The sequence below is a fragment of the Balearica regulorum genome, chromosome 27 (assembly GCF_011004875.1).
Source record: "Balearica regulorum gibbericeps isolate bBalReg1 chromosome 27, bBalReg1.pri, whole genome shotgun sequence".
In the NCBI taxonomy this organism is placed as follows: domain Eukaryota; kingdom Metazoa; phylum Chordata; class Aves; order Gruiformes; family Gruidae; genus Balearica; species Balearica regulorum.
Window position 1 is genome coordinate 3,877,898 of NC_046210.1, and position 19,424 is coordinate 3,897,321.

General features: G+C 55.8%; 1 protein-coding gene across 8 annotated transcripts in view; it reads right to left on the minus strand.

Moving 5' to 3' along the window:
* The window catches only part of PEBP4 (phosphatidylethanolamine binding protein 4), an 83,735-nt gene that overhangs the window by 51,637 nt on the left and 12,674 nt on the right, over positions 1-19,424 (minus strand). For all 8 annotated transcript variants that reach the window (XM_075736700.1, XM_075736696.1, XM_075736699.1 and 5 more), the window contains 2 exons: positions 18,652-18,797; positions 16,977-17,109 (listed from right to left, as the gene is read on the minus strand). In XM_075736700.1, the coding sequence (XP_075592815.1) occupies positions 16,977-17,109; positions 18,652-18,791 (273 nt within the window). In that variant the 5' untranslated portion in view covers positions 18,792-18,797. The remainder of the gene's footprint in view (positions 1-16,976; positions 17,110-18,651; positions 18,798-19,424) is intronic.

Consider the following 19,424-nt stretch of genomic DNA (forward strand, 5'->3'; position numbering starts at 1 on the left):
TAAACCTGAAAATTGAGGGAAAAGAAGGGAAGCCGAGGGTGAGGGACCGCGAGGGGTTCGGGGAGCATGTGCGCTCACCAAAAGAGCAATCCTGTACTTGTCATAATTAATCAGGCACATGTTAGACAAGCAGAACGCGCTCGGCCCCTCCGGTAAGGGAAAGGAATTAAACCCTCACCTCCTCGCCCCACGGATCCGGCCTCCCCGGGCTGTGCCGCGCAGGGAGTGGGTTTGCAAACACATCCTTACAGCTCTCCTACTTAATTTCCCCATTTAAAAATAAACAAACAGAATTGATTCTTTTTTTTCTTTCTTTCTTTTTTTTTCCCCTTCCTTTACCCAATCTGGAAAGCAACCCGTTTCCAGCGAGAAGCTGTGACAGACCGAGGACGTCGCCGGCTGGGAGCCGTTGGGCGAAGGGGCATCTCGCACGTGCGACGAGGAAGGGTTTGCACCCCGCCAACGCACGGTACCGGTGCAGGCAGCTGCCTAAAACATCGAACATCCGCCGTCCCAGCCCAAACAACGGGGGCTTGGTGCCTCTTGAAGATACGGCCAGCGTCCAGCCAGCCACGCTGGAAACACCCAGCGGTAACCACCGCTTCTGAAACCCCCAGTACCTCTAGCAGCCTATGTGTATGTATATATATATATATATAACCCTATAGCCCATGCCTGGCAGCGAGGCGTTGCCTGTTAGCCCCTCTCCGCCCATCAGCAGCCCTTGGGGGGACCAGGGAGCTTGGGGAAGCACTGAGAGAGTCGCGTTTGAGGGCGGCTATTGAATCTCAAACCCTTAAAACAGAAATAAAGCTCGAAACAATCCTGAACCAACCCCTCGAGCCCAAACAGCAGCGAGATTTGGGACCCAGTCCAAGCTCTGCAGCTTAGGCCCATCTCCAAATATCTCCCAACAAGTTTATTTATGGAAAATAAAATCAGTCCAAGACATTCACAGCTCAGGAATATTTAATGCTATTTGGTGAGAAAGTATTTCCAGCAAGGAGGGAACCGCATGGCTCCCCGAGCCCGGCTCCCGGGCATCGCACCGGGGACGATGCTGGCACGGACCCACACCAGTCACCCCGGGAGCTCGGAACTGGTCCGACTGGATCAAACACCTGCCTAATTTAGTTCATACCAATCCTGCTTAATTAATTGAGTCTGGAGGCATAGCGCTGGGCTGTCTGCTAAGGTGAGCCGTGGGAAGAGCCGGATGCTGAAGCATTTCCGAGAAGGAGCATCGCCCCTGGGTACCCACCGCAGAACCCACCGCCCGGCACCTGAGGATGCGCTGCCCGGGGACCCGGCTGCAGACCTATCCCCTTCCCAGCACACCAGGAACAGGAAGGACAATTGCCCTGGCTGGGAAGAGGAGGGAAGAGCGGCAGAGCAAGGGATAACCCGGACGATGCTCAGATACAGAAACACCCCCCTCCGCGCCGCGCGTCGCAGGCAGCGACGCCGCTGTTCTGCGCAGCACAGAGCTGCAACCGTCAAAAATCCGCAAAGCCACCTTTGCACCCAAAACGATGGCAAAGGGGACGAGCCGCCTGTCCCCGAGAGGCAGAGCAGCAGGAACGAGCGCAACCCGGGGAGGGGGGACACACACACCACTGCCCCTCCGCCTGCCGATCCCCCGGGAGCTGCGGCCGCCCCGGCGCTGAGGTTACGCCGCTGACACGGAGCTGTCTGCCGGGGCAGCCCCGAGTCAAGGGCAGGCCAGACGCAGCGGTGATGGGAGTCACTTTAATAGACACCTGCCACCTGATGGGGAGCGTTAATGCATCCCCCTGCTCCCGCCGGACACGCACGAGCATCCTCAGCCCGGCAGGACGACCGCATCCCTGCTGGCACTGCACGACGGGCTGTCACCTTGGCAAGGGGGGGGGACACAAAACAGCTGGGGAGCGGGGGAGAGCGCCAGGGCAAGGCCTGGCTTTTACAAACAGCTCTAATATCCCTGGAAGACGTCTCCGAGTCATGCACCGGGTTGGAAATGTCTCCCATTATAATTATGAGTCATTCGTGACTCAGTGACATTTCTGAAATTAAAAAGCAGTCGCTGGCCCAGCCCTTTGCTGCCCCGCTCGGCGGCCGTGCGAGCGCTACACAACTTATTTTTAATACTATTTCCCAGACAAATAACCCCCCCCAGACCCAGCACCCCCCACCCTGGCCATGCAGCCGCTCGGGGATGGTCCCCTGGGACGGAAGGTTTTGCATTCACACCCTGAGTCTTTTGTTCCGTGGGGGGGAAAAAGCTGGGATCTGAGCCCAACTTTGCTGCCCAGGCTGTTCCGGGGTGGGGGGCAGAGCCGGGTGCTTTGTCTGCCTGCACCGAGGCAGCAGGAGCAGCCCCAGGGATGTCACGAGCCAGCAGGATTTCCTAGAGCGCCGCGCTTAAACAGGAAACCCTTAAAATAAATAAAAGCAACCTGTTGGGTATTTCCAACAGCCCAGGGCTTGGATGAAACCTCCGCCAGAGCGCGGTGCACGCAGCAGCGCAGCGCACGCCCAGGCTCGGTGCGGAACCGGGGCCGCGTTGTTGCTGCAAACATCTGCATGAAAAAGAGGGTTCAGGGACCCTCAGCCGCAGCGGGGCTGGGACGGTCACAGCCCGCTGGTTTGTGGTCCCCAGGGACAGGCCATTAACCACACTTTCATTAAGGCAGCCCTGCCCTCATCACTGTTTTACCCTGGGAATGGCCAAATCCAGGGCAGGAAAGACTCTGCGAACCGATAACCCCCAATCACACAATTATTTCCCCCCTCTCTCCACGCTCTCCTTACAGCCCAAGCACTCCATTATTAAAGCACTAGATTTTAGAGGCGGGGAGGCAGCTGCCCTCGTGAAAGGCACCAGACCAGGGATGCTCGAGGGCTGGGATGCTCGGAGGCAGGGATGCTTGAAGGCTGGGATGCTCAGGGACGGGGATGCTCAGGGGTGGGGATGCTCGGGGGTCGGGATGCTCAGCAGTGGGGATGCTCGGGGGTCGGGATGCTCGGGGGTCGGGATGCTCAGGGGCAGGGATGCTCAGGGGTTGGGATGCTCAGGGGTTGGGATGCTCGGGGGTGGGGATGCTCAGGGGTTGGGATGCTCGGGGGTGGGGATGCTCAGGAGTTGGGATGCTCGGGGGTCGGGATGCTCAGGGGTGGGGATGCTCAGGGGTTGGGATGCTCGGGGGTCGGGATGCTCAGCAGTGGGGATGCTCGGGGGTCGGGATGCTCGGGGGTCGGGATGCTCGGGGGTCAGGATGCTCGGGGGTGGGGATGCTCAGGGGTTGGGATGCTCGGGGTTCGGGATGCTCGGGGGTCGGGATGCTCGGGGGTCGGGATGCTCAGGGGCAGGGATGCTTGGGGTTGGGATGCTCGGGGTTCGGGATGCTCAGGGTTCGGGATGCTCAGGGGTCAGGATGCTCGGGGGTCGGGATGCTCAGGGGCAGGGATGCTTGGGGAGCAGGTGCAATGGGCCACATTCACCGCCGTCCTGATGGCTCCGTGTAGGGACAAAAGTCACAGGAGCCCAGCGAGGCTGCGGCAGGGCAGGGTCCGGCATCACAGCGGGACCAGTCCCCAGGGCTGGGGGCTTTGGGATCTCACGGAAAGCCAGCGCAGTGCGAGAGTCCTCTCTGAACATCGTGTTTTGCCATCTGCAGCAGGTAAACCACCGGCGCGGCACGGCTCGGCATCGCACGGCAACTGGGGAACGCACGCTGTCGGCGCCAGGACATATCAGAGCAGAAATAGACCCGGAGCCGTCGTCCCCCCCCGCCGCCCCCTTTTTACTATTATGTCTGAGAAGCGACGTCTCTCCTTTTTTTTTTTGCGATGATTTAATCGCTTGGTGATGAGGGCTGCCTGGCTGGGATACAACTGAGCTCTGGGCATCGCCAAAAGAAACGGGGGATATAAAAAGAGGAGGAAGCATCAGTAGCAGCGACGCTGATTGACAGTGAATGAAATGAAGCGGCCAAATTTCATTGGCGTGGTTTGAAATCCCAGGACGATGTGGAGAGCTGATGGCTCCTTTCCTAGGGTTTTGCCAGAGCTAGCATTTGCCTTTCATCCTTATTTAATTCACTGTTTGGAGACTGCCACGGGTTTGGGTTTTTTGTGCGTGTGGTGGTGGTATTTTAATTGCACATTTCCCTCCTGGAGAATTTTTTTTTTTTTTTTTTAAACAAACCAGCGTGTGTGTGTGCGCGCTGAAACGCAGCTGGGCGTGCAAAGGAGAGGGGCACAGCGGAGGCAGGAGCCCTTCGCCCAGCACCTCAGCCACAGCCCTGCCTCGTGGCCTCAGGCCCTTGCTGAGAACAGCCCGTAAGTGCTTGTGCAATTTATACCCTGGAAGCAGATAATTAAAGGACTCAAGGCTGAGGTTTGATAAAGCGTTTTCCTGGAAAGGCAGCACCCGTCGGGGTTCAGACCCCGAGCGTGGGGACGTGGGTCACATCACCTGGGGAGGGGTCCCGCAGGAATCCCCCCCCACTCCTCTGCCTGCAGGTATCCTTCTCCCGATTACTGGATCTTTTCTGGGAGAACCAAGTATGCGAAGGCTGCGGTCAGTGCAGGGGACGGAGCGGCTTTGCACATCATGCGCTCCAGGAGCATTTCCCTGGGAACATCCCCCCTTCGGCCCTGCCACCAACGAGCAGCAAGCGGCACCTGCGGTGACGTTCCAGCAAGAGAAGACCAAAAGGTGGCAAAAGTACTGTTTTCCAAGTGTTCCTTCCCTTTTTAATGAGGAAAGGTGCCAGGCTGGTACAGCTCCAGCTCTTGGCGCTCAGGTCAGACCCAGTCTCCCCCTCCGCCAGCAGCTGAGCCCGGGCTGGCTCGTCTCACGGCTGGCTCGGGAGAGGCTGAACTCAGAGCATCAGCCCAGAGGTGGCCGGGGACAACCAGCGACACCAGCCAAATTGATCTGCTCCTCAAACGCCAAGAGCCCCGCTTCTTCCTCACGGCCAGATTTCCACCCAAATTCCCAGGCTTTTCGCTCCAGCTGGAAGAAATCTGGCAAATCCATCGACTGCGTGCGACCTGCCCCCCCCCATGCAGAGGGAGATCTCCTGGGAGCAGCGGTTCCCGGAGGGATGGGACAAAGCCCGGCAGCTGCAGAACAAGCCGGGAGCAAAGCCCTGAGCAACAACCGAATCCCGACTCACGGGGCCGGCGTGTGCCCCCCGCTCCCACCCTGGCTTATCGCCCCAAAAAATCCAGCCGGGTCCATGCAGCGTAGTAGGAATTACAAGAGTTTTTGTAAAGAAAAGCCCTGCTTCTGCAAACCCGGTGGGTGCAATGCCGTGCCCCCAGCCCCAGGTTCATTTTGCTCTGCCATTGCTTTCCCTCCGGGCTGCCGCGTGCATGGGAGGGGACCGGGCAGCGTCGTGGGGGGCTGCAACATCGCGGGGGGCTGCGGCATCGCGGGGGGGCTCGGCAGCGCTGCCACCTCCCCTCCTCCTCCCACTCACCAAATATTTGTTTAACGAGGGAATTCCTGTCGCACGTACGCGGGCTCCGGCGCTGCGGGGAGCGTGGCTGCCTGCAGCATCCTCAAACGTGGGGAAACCTCCAGAGCCCCTCGGTGCACCGACACCAGGCCTGGCGCGAGGGTGATGGCCGCTTGCAGCGGCGCAAAGACCCTTTGACCAGGGGTCGCAGCCTGCAGCACCGGGGCCGTGCTGGACCGCGAGCACGAAGAGCTGCTGTCCCCGAGCGTCCCCCGTGCCCCCCCCCTTGCCATCACGACACGCATCGTCCCGCCAGCCGCCCCTGCTTTCAGCCCCGAACTGCAGCCCGCGACGCAGCCACTTTGATCCGCTGCTTAATTCCTCCTTCCCATTAATTTCTGATCAGGCTCTGAACCTTCTCGCAGAGATGCTGAGATCAAATGATTAGTTAAGAGACAGTCAGGCGAGGAGAACATGAAAGGGAGAAGTTTTGTTTAAGGATATTAACCCCGGCGAGGCGGCGCGGGAAGCGGCAGTGCCACGAGCCGAGAGCTCCCTCTGCTCCCAGAAAACCCTCCACGACCACAAACGCACCCGCCGCACCGGGACCTGCCTGCCCTGCCCCTTCCTTGAGGCCCTGCAAACTCATCGCACCCCAGAGGGAGAAAAGACCTCGGGCACGAGCTGCTGCGCGTGGAAACGCTTGCTCCAGGGGATGGGTTGCTGCTAATAAAGTGTCATCCGAGGGTTAAATGGTCACAAAAGCCCCCTGAGCTGGCTGGTACCCCCCGGTACCCCGACTGTGCACCAGCAGAGACCCCCTGCATGCAAAATATGCCATATGTAATATAATATATGCTATATATAATATAATAACCCATTTATTATTTGAGTAGAGGCAGGCTGAGGGAAACGACGGCACTTCTCCCACCACACGAGGCCCCCCCCCAGGATGGAGGAAAACGAGGGAGTTTGTATTGCCAGCACTGAAACCATCCCTTGGGAAGGGAAATAAATAAACGTCAGGCCGGAAAGAGGGACTTGGGGGAAGGAGAGCTCCAGTACCCAAAATAAAGGGAAAAAGCAAGGAGCAAAAAAATGATTATTTCAATTACAATGAAAATGTATTTTATTAGAAAATGTGGATTCGTCTTTGATACTTGATACCAAGAAAAGCAATATCCAGGAATATAATACCCCATCTCCGTGCAGGGAGAATGAGTTATTAAATCAGAAGATGAATGGCTTGCAGTGCAGCTAACTGCTCCGGTTAAGAGAAAAATAGTTATAAACTTACTCTTTGCCCCAAAACACATTCCTCCCCCTCATCGCCGGGCCTCATCTCTCCCCCCGCCCGGTGGAGCTCACTCGTGCCTCATTTCTACGGCTTATAAAAATTCAGGAGAGGAAATTTTAATAGGAGTAAAAAAAGGTGAATTTAGAGGGTTTGTGGGTTTTTTCCTCCTCCCCTTCCCCCACCTTTAAGAAAAAAAAAAAATACACATAAGGAATAAAAATAACCCACATCGTTCAATTGTGGGGAAGTAGCGAGGATGTAAATGAAGGTGCATTCTTATGTATAGCAGTGCACCCAGCAGCCCCGTGGCAGGGCGACTCGCTCGGCGCCTCTGTTCTGCATGAATAAATATGTATAAAAATGTAACGCTGCAAAGGACTCAAATCCGATAACTGAGATAGTGTTTCTCAGAGGCTGGGAGCAACACAAGCCACCAGCTTTTCTTCTTCTTTGGTATTTATGTAAAGAACCATTGAAATGATAATGCGCGGTCCCCTCCCCGTACAGGGGTATGCGGAGCCCTTTTGTAGCGATGGATGCAAACCCCCCCCCCCCAGATGCTAAGGCTGCAAACCCACCGGTGACAGTGGCAAATAAAGGCTTTGTGTCACCTCCCTGAGAGGGCAGCGTGTCAGTCCCGCAAGCTCTGGGCACGCTCAGGATCAGGCCACCCGCTCCGTCAAGGCACTCTGGAGACGTCGCAGATGTTTTTTCTCGAGTCCAGCAGCTAACGGCATCCTTTGCTTCCAAGACCCCAAGAACCAGAGATGCTGGAAGTCTCCCGATCACTCGGTTAGTTTAAAACTAATGATGGTCCTTACGGGTCCCTTCCAGCTCAGGGTGTTCTATGGTTCTATGAAAACAAGCCGTGCGCACTCGGACGCACGCACGCGTGCCAGCCCTGGGCAGGACCTCCCGAGCACCCCCAGACCCCTCGGGAGCGGCAGCAGCGGGCGCCGAGCTGCCTCCTCTCCCCGCAGCACATCAGACGGACTTTTTCACAACACTTTTCCTACTCCTTTACCCCCCGATACCCCAGATACCCCCCCAAGCAGGCTCTCCCAAACCCCCCCTCCCTCCAGCATCGCATGGCAGAGCCCCCCCCCCCCCTCCTCCGGCGCAGCGGCTGCCTGGTTCCCCGTTACACAACCCTGCTCGGGAGATCCTACGTGGGCAGACGTGGGCTTTCCTCTGAATTGACAACAGCTCTGCTACAGCTCAGCAGAACATGAGCAGCTTACATAAACAGCGCCCAGAGTTACCCTGCGTGTGGGCTGCACGCAGCCGCCCGGGGGGGGGTGGTGTGTGGGGGGAGGCAGGGAGCCACCTTCCCCCCCCCCCCATTTATTTTTTTCTTTTTTCTTCCCCCCCCCCCCCCCCCCGTAAAACAACCCAAACCCGAACAAGCTTCTCCTTGTGGGGGAAAAGGCAGCGCGCGAGAGAGAGAGAGAAATGACTCAAGTGTTTTGTAACTTGTCACATTCGAAGCTGCAATTTGGAGGCAGGAAGGAGGGATCCAAAATAGTCGCCCCAACCTCAGCTTGTATAACCGAGATCCCCCGTCCCCTCCCCTCCGCCGGGAAAAGGGGGAAATTTCTGCCGTAGATTGGCAGCTGGAAAGAGGCAAGGCGAGCTCGGGGTTGTTACAGCGCAGGAAGGAGCCCCCAAATTGGGAAGAATTACTCATCCGTGGAAAAGGCTCCTGGGCTGGCGGGGAGGCACCGGGGAAGATGCTGCAGGGGAGGAAGGCTCCCGGGGTGGCTCCTCCGGGTGCTCCGGCTCAGAGCCCAGCACTGAGCCCACGCTCCCCAGGGTGCTGCTCCGAGCGGGAGGTGATGCTCGGGAAATGCAGCCGGAGAGGGAAGGCAGGACAGAGTGGGTTTCCCTGCAGAAAAGGGACCTCGCCAGGGCTGCTCCTTGATCTGCTGAAGGGCATCGACACCCTCCGGTGCCAAAATTGAACCCAGAGCAGGCTCGAGCCCTCCCAGACGCTGGAGAGGGGACGGGAGACGCTCGGATAGTCCCACGGGAGGGGGCTCCAGCAGTGCAGCAGGGTCAGGGTGTGTTTTAGGGGAAAACACCTCTCCCGTATGGCACTTTCCTTCCAGATAAAGCCACCAGCACCCGGCACTTCACGGCTTTTCCATCTGCGTGCTCAGCAACTCACCACATCCCAGCAAGAGCCACGAGAGCCCGGCTGCACCCGGGCCCCTCTGCAAAGAGCAGGGAGGGCGATACCTGCCTGCAACGGGCAGGATAACGGGGCAGAGACACCCCCCCACGCCACCGGACCCACTGCCGGGACTGGTCCCAGAGCCTTTCCCAGCCCCAGCAAGGGCCGAGGCCGGAGCTGCGGGGCAGGAGGGATGTCTTCCCATCTGGGTACCAACCCACCGCGGAGTCGGTGCCAGCAGCGCGTGGAGGAGCCGGGGAGGATGCAGGGGTGCTGAGGGGGGTGAGGGGGAGCCGTGCCCAGCTCACGCCCCTGATTAAACGTTATTTCAGACCCCACAAATTCAATTTTCAAGGCACAAGTGCCAGGAGCATCCAGAGGAGCCTGCCTCCTGCTATAAACCCTCCTGCCCACCCAAACCGCCGCTAATTTCTTTTGAAAAAGTCAAGGCAGGTCCTGGGGACGGCAGGAGATGCAGCAAGTGTGACACCTCGCCTCGGGGCTCATTGATCTGCCATTGACCACGGTGTTGAATCTGACTTTGAAACCCCAGATGGGCTTTGGCATCTGGCTCCGCATTTTGTGGGGGCAGCGCTTCCTAAGGGTCTCCTTAAAAAGAAACTGGGGGGGGGGGGAGTTTAAAGGGAGAGGGGACACAAGCTTTACAGCCTTTTCTCTAGTGTCACCCCAGCTAAGGCTCTCGAACCCCGAGTGCCCGACACCCACGCCAGCGCACAGCACAGGACGGCGCAGCCTGCGGCCAGCATCCAGAGCATCCCGGGAAAATCCCAAACACAGGGTGAGGGGAAAAAAAAAAAAATTAGGTTATTTTTCAATAGATTAATCTGCTTCTACAACGCACTTTGGCTTTGCAATTAAAAAAAAAAAATAAAGAAAGAAATCTCTATTTCTTTACGACAGACCCACCCGGCGGGTGCATCACTGCAGCTTTCGGATTAACAGGTTAAAAACAAAGTGGTTCCAAAGGCGCCCTATGACAGCAGGGATTTACCTGTGCCATAAATCAGCATCGCCGAGACAAAAAGCTGAATTCCCGACGCCTTGGCCATCGCACGGTCACACGCTCCCCAGGACGCGCCCCACTGGGATCCCGTACAGCCCATGGCACATCCCGGCTCCGCACGCACACGAGTGCCGGCTCCAATTTTAACACAGAACTAGGTGATTCAACGCGAAGTATACATCTGCAGAAGCAACACAATTATCTCTTGGAGTTAAGCGTTGATGGATAGAAGTTTTAATTACCAAACCTTTTCATCCTCCCCCACACACAAAAAGTATATTTTCTGGCATGTTTATTTAATAATAAAATATGATAAAATTATATGTTAGTGGAATAAGTGCATGGTGTGTGTAAAGTACAAGATGAGCTGAAGTCTGTTTTGTCACTAGAGCTGAAAATATTAGCTCCTTTGATCTCTTTGGCTCCAGAGCAGCTCTAGAAGGAGAGAGCAGCACATCGCACGGTGCATCCGGCCCGTGGGGGGGTTGGGGAGGGTGGACCCCAGCTCCTGCCTCTGCACGTGCCGACATGCTCCCCGCTCACGCAGGGCAGTCGAGATTGACAGCCTCCACTCCTGCGCACGTCCCCATCTCTTGATTTACCCAAAGAGAAGAGCAAGCACAAGCCAGCCGCCTTAATTGCCATGGACAGGGCTAAAGGGTGCCCCTGTCACCCATCAGTATCATTTAGGGCTTGGGAAGTGCCCAACTCCCATGGGGAACGCCCATCAGACCTCCGTGTTCATATCAGTCTTAATTTCATTCGGTCCTTAACACCGTTGTCTGGTTCATGTATCCACGCTGTACAGTAACGCCATCTGATGCGTCCGATCCCCCGGCACCGGGACCCGGATGCTGCCACAGCACCGGAGCAACCCTCTGCTCCCAAACCTGGGGACAGCAGCAGCTACAGCCCGTCTGAGGCCGGGGACATGCAGGTTACTCACTTCCCAACATACAGACACAAGGAGGTTGAGGTTCCCCCTCCCTCTTTGCATTGCATCCTACAAGTAATTCTCCAGCAGGAATTTCCCCCCCCCCTCCTTTGGAAATTCACAGCCAACCTGCTAATGAGTCTTTGTGAACCTTGTGCCTTCTTACCTCTAATTTTACAGCCTGTTAGGATTTGAGCTCTGTGGACAGCCTCACATTTGGTTTCGAATTATAGGCTGAGTGGCTGTTCTCTCCTATTATTGTGCTGTCAATCTTGTATTAGCACATTATAATATGGTACACTGAATGCATCTGTTCTGTATATCACAAGTCCTAATTGTCATTTGTTGAATCACTTTGTCTTATATGATTGTTAAGCAATTATTTCATCCAAAGCAGCTTAAACTTTGATTACTGTATGTGTTTACGGGGATCAAAGTAAAATCATATCAGCCGCTTCAAACATTTTGCCGTTGAAACAGGCACAAGCGTCTGTCCCGCACGCGCGTGGATGCCGATACACACGCAAGGAGCAGAGGAGATGTGATGACCTGTAGGTCCTCGCCATCTCCAAAGCCCATCCTTCTGCCTGAAGGGGAACGTTATTTGTCCAGGGTGGTTAAACGTCCAGCAAACATGTAGGTAATGAAACAGATGTGAAGTGACATTTCTGCCAAGATTGCTCATGGAAAGAGGCTCTCATGGCGTGTGGCACCAGCCGTCCCGTCGGTCCCCTCCAGTGGGGTAAGGGCCCACTGCAGAATAACCCCCCGCACTTCTCCAGTGCTTTCCCAGCAAGGCTGCTCTCCCGGGAAGCGCTCCTGCTCCCCAAGAGGCACGGAAAGTCAAGCAGCACTTTGCTCAGAGGTGCACGAGGGGGATCGCATCCCGAACCAGCTCTGCCCTGCAAACCTCCACCGGAGCAGAGACGGTTGCTGCGGCCCTGCTGCCTGGGAGCGGGTCAGCAGAGGACAGGGCTGATGCAGTGCAGAAGAGCCCGCAGCACGCAGATTTTTTTTGCTTTAACACCCCACACTTAAGCCCTCAAAGAGGCACTTTGGTAGCTCGCAGGCCTCACACCAACCCCTCCGCTCAGAAGTCGCTGCAGAGCCGGGACGGTCCCAGGCGGCGGGGAGCCGCTGGGCTGGCAGCCCTCTGAAGTCGGGGATGCTGGTATGCCACGGCATGGTCCCAGGGCATGGGAACCCAAACCAGCATCAGCTCCAGCAGGGCAAAAGGGAGGGGTTCATCACCAGGGGCTTGGGCTAATCCCCATAATATCTGGCTGACAGCATCGGGAAGGAATGTTGGGCCATTGTTTTTTAAGTAGCCCAGACAGGATGAAGAGAAAAACACGCTGGTGGCTCCTTAACCCCAGACAGTTCCACGAGCCAACGAGGATACACAAACTGTCAGGAATCTTCTGCTTAAAACCATCTTTAATGAGACTTGAATTTAACCTGAGCGCTGCTCAAAAGTCCCCTCTTCCAGCCAGCTGCAAATCACTGCCTGACACAACTAGAGCACATCCCAATTAAGAGATTAGGCAGACCTTCTCCTCCTTTTGTTAGAGCTAATGAATTTCCTCATACAAGTAATTTTCCAAATAACAGGCCCCAGACCCTGAAGCACAGAAACCTTTATAAATCAGGACTGTCCCCAACCCGGCCACCAAATGTTCACAAAGGGGGAGAATAGGGGCCAAGGCTGGGACATAACCAGCAAGTGGACTTTGCCGTGGACTCCAGGCACAACCCAAGCTCCCAGGAGAGGTTTGTTCTCCTGCCCTTCACCCCGGGCTGCGATCCCCAGTGCCGTGGTACGGCAGCACCGTGGCTCTCCAGCCCCAGAGCAGCACCCTGGGGTGCTGGTTACAGGCTTCGGCACAAAGAGCATGCAACGCCCGAGGACATCAGCCCATAGTTTGCACAGCTCAGGGGGTTTCCAGCTGCCTTTTCAGCTCCAACTCACTCTGCCACGGAAATGGTTTTAAAGAAGATACTACGAAAATGTACAATTCTTGACAGAGCAGAGAGAAGGGGTGATCTGTACAGCTGCAGAAAGAAATTCTAGCTCAGGGATGTCCAGGTTGCCTTCTCGGACTGGTTTGGACAGGAGAGGGTTCTTAAACAATTTAAGTTTTAAAAAGTTCAGTTTGGGGTAGGAACCCTGAGAAAAGCACTTGATTTCCGAGACATCTGGCCCCTTGGCCAGAGAGCAAGTCCTACCCTTCCCCACACCCTAAAGGAGCGACAGCACAGCCCAAAGAAACCTCTAAGGAAGTCGTCAAACCCTGCGATGAAAACAAATCTGGAAGAGCAGGTAAAAGGTAGTACCGTAAACTGCAGCTTGAGAACATCGCGGCGGGTAAATTGCTTTTTAACAAGCAGACAAGTTCTATCAATAGCATCTACCGTATGTTTTTATAAAGTGCAGAAATATGTTTTTAAAAGGCCAGTAAATAAAGTTCCTATCGATTTGATCTCAAGCGTAATCTGTTTTTCTGTCTGCCACCAACAGTGGTAATAAAACAGAATCATGTAACACGGCGTTTCGGCTAATGCGACTATACATCACGGCAGGGGCTGCATGCTTGCTGGCGATCTATCATTTTCTATTGGGATTGCTTAGCTGCAGAATTTATAAACTTGCCCCAAATTGATGCAATGTCCAATTTTCTTTTCCAATTTATTTTTGGTTGAGCAAAGCAATATTGAGGCAGGACAAGGAGGGCGCATTTCCCATCTATCCAGATGTTCTCCACTCCACTCCTGCTTCCTCCTTGGCCTGGGAAAGGGCCTGGCAGGGGCTCCTCTGCCGGGGCTTTCGGGAAAATGCCGACAGAATCTTTAATGGCCACGTTCAGCGTTTGCTCCGTGTCACATCTTTGCAGCAATACCCAAAGGCTGCCATGGGATGCCTGCAGAGCAAGTTATCCGATGCTCAGAGGGGTGTCCCAGCAAGGACCGAGCATCCTCAGCATCACAGGGCCACATCTCACACCCCCCAGACCTCTGCAACACCAGGAGGAACCAACTGGCGGCTCTGGACAGACGCTTCCCACGTGCCCAAGCCACGCACGTGGCAGGTTCGTATACCTGTGCCCAGCAGTTAAAGGGTTTCCAGGCTCCCTGAACCATCGGTCACTGGCCTCCTGTGTCGCACCTCTCGCTGCTTTGCCTCTGCCGCGCTGCTGGCAGAGGGAGCGGCCAGACGTAACAGCTGCCTCAGCTGTACCAAAGAAGCCCAAGATGGGTCTTTTGGGATGTAAAAGTGATGTTTGATAAAGCTGGCTGCAATACCCCAGTGCCTAAACTGGATATGCACCAGTACACGTAAAAACCCTACAAACACACCCAAGATGTATGAAAATCCCCCAGGCCAAGCAGTGACAGACGCCTATCGAAGCTCAGCTTTGCAAGATGCCACCCCACTTGAGGGCCTTCACCCACAGACACATTGCCATTGCCTCCACCAAGGAGCATCGAGGCACATCAAGGCTGCGGGCAGAGACCTTTGGCACAGGCAGGGTGACCCGTGGCTCCCACCAGACCCATTACCGGTATCTGGAACAGGGATGGGAAACGTCCCTGCCCCCCACCTCGGAGAGCTGATAAATATTTCCGGAGATAAAAACAAACGCTCTGCACTTGGCTTTTTTGGTGGTTGTTTTTCTTGAAGAGACAAAGTGTTCCACAGAAAGCAGACACTTCCTACACAAGTTTTCATACTCAAACCCCGAGTTTTTCTGCCACTGATTTTGACGGAAAAAGCGTCGCCAGCCCTTTACCCAGCCCATCACTCACTGCTCCATCCATGAGATCGCCGAGCTCTGGCAGGGCCGTAGCACCCTGCCATGCTGAGAAGCATCACATATAGCTGAAGATAACTTTAGCAAAGTGAGGTTTCCCATTTTCGCTTGAGAATAAAAATTAAAATCAAGTTTCCTGACCTTAGAAATTCCATTGTAAACCATTAAAAGCAACGCTGTCACCTGCACACACTTTGGCCCCAGCGCAGGATGAGGCAAATTCTTGCTCCCACTCACTGGGGGTGATTTTTTTTGGGGGAAAAAGGTTATCCCAAAGCATCCTTACAGATTCAGGAGTAAGAAATATATATATATTCCTATGGAGAAAGCCTGAAGCAATTCAGAGTCAGTTGTCTGCAAACAATTTAAGGCCGTCCAGCCCCTTGCCCATAATTAACCCCCCAGTTTGCACCCTGGAAGAGCTGGAATGCTCCTGGCTGCACGGAGCTGGGGACGCGTTTCTGGCAAAGGCCGGAGGAGAGAATAAATGCAAACCAAGGGAAGCAGCGGGGCCCGTGTCCTCAGATGCCGCCTCAGCGCAAGATGTGCCGAGTTGTCTTGGAAGGAAACGGTGCCAAATCTGCCAGCAGAGACGAGCCATCAGCCAGCCCCGATCCCAGCGGGAGCCACCAGCCCTCCGCAACGGGCTCCCCGGGGACCTGCCCGCCACCCAGTGCCACAGCTGGCACCCCATCCCAAAATAAACACCCACAAGTGCCACACGCAGCCAGCTCCCAAGCCCAGCCTGGACAGGTTCACTTTTCTGCTCTTGTTTTAAGGTTCACACAAGCAAAGCCTGCAGCCCCCCGGCACAGCCAGGCAAGGGTCTGACTCTGCTTATCCCCAAAATCCGCCCCCCCAGCCAGCAGCATCGTTTACTGGCCGGAGCAGCATCCACCAGCATCACCACAGCAAGCCCCTTCCCTTCTCCCCATTGTAGTTTGCTTTCCAGGACAAAAAATAAAAAAGAAAAGCAACTGCCTACATCCCTGGGAAACTTTGAACTCCTGGAAAGCAATGCGCAAGTGTGATGGATGATTTTATGTATAGCATCCTCTGCCAGGGAGGATTATTTTTTTGGAAGAATCAGGCATCTTTAAGGGAAAGTTATACTTCGAGCCATGTGATCAACAGGGGGAAGAGACTTTCCAGACGGTGATGAAGCAGCCAGAAAAACTGATTCTTAACACTTCAAGGTAAAGCCAAGACGCACAAGAGCCGACTTTCTCCTTTATTAGCTCTGGCTGAAGCATCCGGCCTTGGAGCTAATGCCAGGGAAACCGCACAGAGCAGATATTGGGGTGCCCACAAGGATTGCACTGGGGATTTGGGGACAAGGTCTCCCTTGCAGGCTGATGCCGGCGCACCCTCCCCCCTGCTGTGGTCCCCAAACTGGGCAGCTCACAGCAGGACACCGGGGGTGCAGGATGCCACCCCAACACCCGCACAGCACCTCACTTCTCCTCACCCCCGGGGCACACACCCCCCCCCCCCAAACGCCCCCCAGGCACGGGGGGGAATGGCCGGGCCGCGGTGGAGGTGCAGCACCCCGGAGGGACCCAGCGGCTCCCAGTGCTCCCAGTTCTCCCAGTCCCAGCGGCTCGTGAAGTTCAATGCTGCCACCTGGCGGCGGCGAGAGGCAACAGCAGCGGCCCCGGGGGGGGGGCTCCGGGCTCCCCCCGCCCCGTTCCCGGTGAGCAGCGTCCCGCACCAAGCCGGCGGCCCGGGGTGCATCGGACCGGTCACCGCGGTGTCCGCAGGCACCGGCCGGGGGTGCCGGCACCCAGCCCGAGGGTGCCTCGGCCTTCAAAAGTTTATAAGCAATTGCAAAGCCCACCCAAACAATGCATGCAAATTAAAATTAAAATTTTTTTTGCTACATTGTAGCCATTTTTGCTACATTGTGGCAAAATAAACAGTAGTCATTTCCTTTTAGCCGCAGCTCAGCCCCAAACCAAAACCCTGAAGCAAGGGGAAAGCACAGGACAAAGCTCGGAAAGTCACCCCGATTTCAGGCAAAAGTTTAACAAGCACAACCCGAGCGGCCGAACGCTTTGATGGTGGTACAGCAGCGCATAGCCGTCCCCAGCACCCAGGCCGTCCCCAGCACCCAGCACTGGGTGCCCTTGCCTGGCCCAGCACCCAGCCAGGCTCAAAGTACAAGCGCACGCGTGTGTAAACAATGCTTTCCCAGTGAATTCCTCCCCCCGATCCAGCTACACCTTTAATTAACACGGAGAAGCGTGGAGCAAGGGCAGCTGCCCGCGAGCAACACAACTCGGGACTCACCTTCTCAGCCTGGGGGTACCGGACACGGGGGCTGCCCCACTCCCTGCTGATCCGCTGCCGGTACCGGTGGCACTTGGGGATGTACGTGCAGCCCACATCGCCCAGCTCCGGGTAGATAATTTCTAAATCCCCTCTGGTGAGAAAAAGCAGAAAGAAGGGTATGTAGGGTGAGACCGCACCTTGCGAGGGATGGGAATTAGTGTCACTTCCCAGCCAGGCTTGAGACCCGGTTACGATGCTGGGCAGGAGCTGCAGGATCCAACCTGCTGCCACCAAAGGTGCTGGGCACCTTGTGCACCAGAATAAGCACCCTCCCGTGCTGTAGCATAACCATGGGATCTGCTCCCTCTCCCAAGCAGTGGTAAGACTTTAGCGTTCAGTACAGCTCAACACACCTTAGATTAGAAAACACTGGGAACGTACTCTTCAAAAATCATGGCCCATATGGGTTAATCTAAGGCTTGAAGATGGAGAGCAGGAGAAGAACGCTACCCTCACTCCCCCTTGGCCTCAGAGAAGCCATTTACACTCCAAGCCCCCTTCTCCACTTGCAATGTGAAAGCAGGGACAAGCCTCCTCTGTTTTGGGTACCGACAGCGCGATAACAGGTCAGATACCTCCAGCTCCAACTTCTGCATGAAGGACTTTGCCCTCCTGCATTATCTAACAGAGAAAGGGGCCACAGAAGCAAACTGTCAGGTCACCGCAGTGCGTGGATAGCAAGTCTCAAGGCCACCTTGAAGGTTAGCTGCCACCGACGTGACCCTCGCAGGAGGGGGGACCTTAAATCCCGCAGCCCAAGAGGCTGCTGAGCAAACGCCCGCAGCAGCACGGAGCTGGCACAAAGGGGGCTGAGAGTTCAAAGCAAGGTGCTTTTACTCATGGTTTGTGGGAGGAAGCTGGGGCCAAGTGAAGTCTCTGCTTAAGTTCTCCCATTTAGAGAGCGTTTGGGTTAACTAAGTAGCAGAACGGATGTTTTTGATGCAGAAACTCCCAGTCACGCAGGATATCGAGAGCTTCCCACAGGCAAAGGGCACGCCTGTGCCGCTGCTCGCCCAGCCCTGCCTCCCATCTCCAGCAACTCACAGGCAACGAGAGTTTAAGCCAAGGACCTTCAGTATCAAAACACTTGATAAAGGGGCACGTTCGGTGGCTGTTCTGGGGGGCCTCAGCTGGTACAGCAACAAGGTGCCTGCTTGCAGCTCCAGGAGAAGCCCCCTCATGCTTCCTCCTCTTCCCGAGCCCACACTTGGTAAGCATTAGCACCTCTGTGGCACGGGCTCTGAGGTCTGCGGGATTAACCGTTCTAGCACTTTCCTTCCCCCAGAAGTAGCCTCCTTCCTCTGAAACTTTCAAGCATTTGTCATCTCTGGTGCTGTAAGTCCCTTTAAAAGCCTCTGCACAACAGACCGAGGAACAACGAGGTGACCAGAGACACGAAGATCTCCGCTTGCATAAAACGAGAGCTGCACAGTGCGGCAGGCACCTGCTCTGCTTTGCTCTGGCCCAGTTTCCTGGCAAAAGGAAGAAAGCAACTCATATTTATAGCCCTGGCAAAGGGGATACTGGAATTAACTGTCCCGGGAGGTGACATGCTGGACACGCAAGGGCAGCGCATGACTGGATGCCCAGGGCTGGTGCAGTTCGGAAAGGAGACGAACAGGGAGGCACTCACCTGCAGAACTCGCTGTCCACGCTGCTGAGCATCTGGAAGAAGCAGGTCCGTGAAGGCTCGTCCGGCCAGGGGGGCTGCTCCCCCCGGGCAGCAGGGCCAAGCAGGCTGACAGCCAGCAGCACAGCCCCCAGCAGCTTCATCCTGCCCTGCGGGGACCGAGGGACAGAGAGGGTCAGTCCCCTGCTAGCAGCCACAGCATCCCCACCACCATGCTCTGGTTCAGCCCCCCCCCCCCCCCAAGAAACCAGCTCCAGGCAAAGCACCCCCATCTTTACACATATTTCCACACACACTTCCACACCATTAATCCCAGTTACACCAGAAATGAACTGTGTCTCCTCCTGCTGCACCATGCCCCGAAACACCAAGCCCCCAGCAAGAACCCACATCTTGGAGGACCCATTTCTGCCCACCTACAAGGAAGGCACATCACCACCCTCCTGCGTGACACCAGGAATGGGCACACATGATGTCACAAGCCAGGCAGCCCAGCACAGCTATGATCGCTGCCACGGTCATCGCTGTGACACCACGCTCCAAGTCCAGGTGGCACCAAGAGGGGACAGAGTCCCTGTCTCCTGTGCTCATCCTGCTGCTCTCCCCAGTGCTGTAATCTGATGGAAATAAGAAAAACTGGTCTCAGGCTTAGCCATGGTCTAACCAAGACTGTTACTGAGGGACACACAACCAGCAACACCACTGACCAACACACCCCGACCCCAGGCAGAGCCTCTGCGGGGGGAACAGCACAAGGGTTCACCTTGAACCCAGCC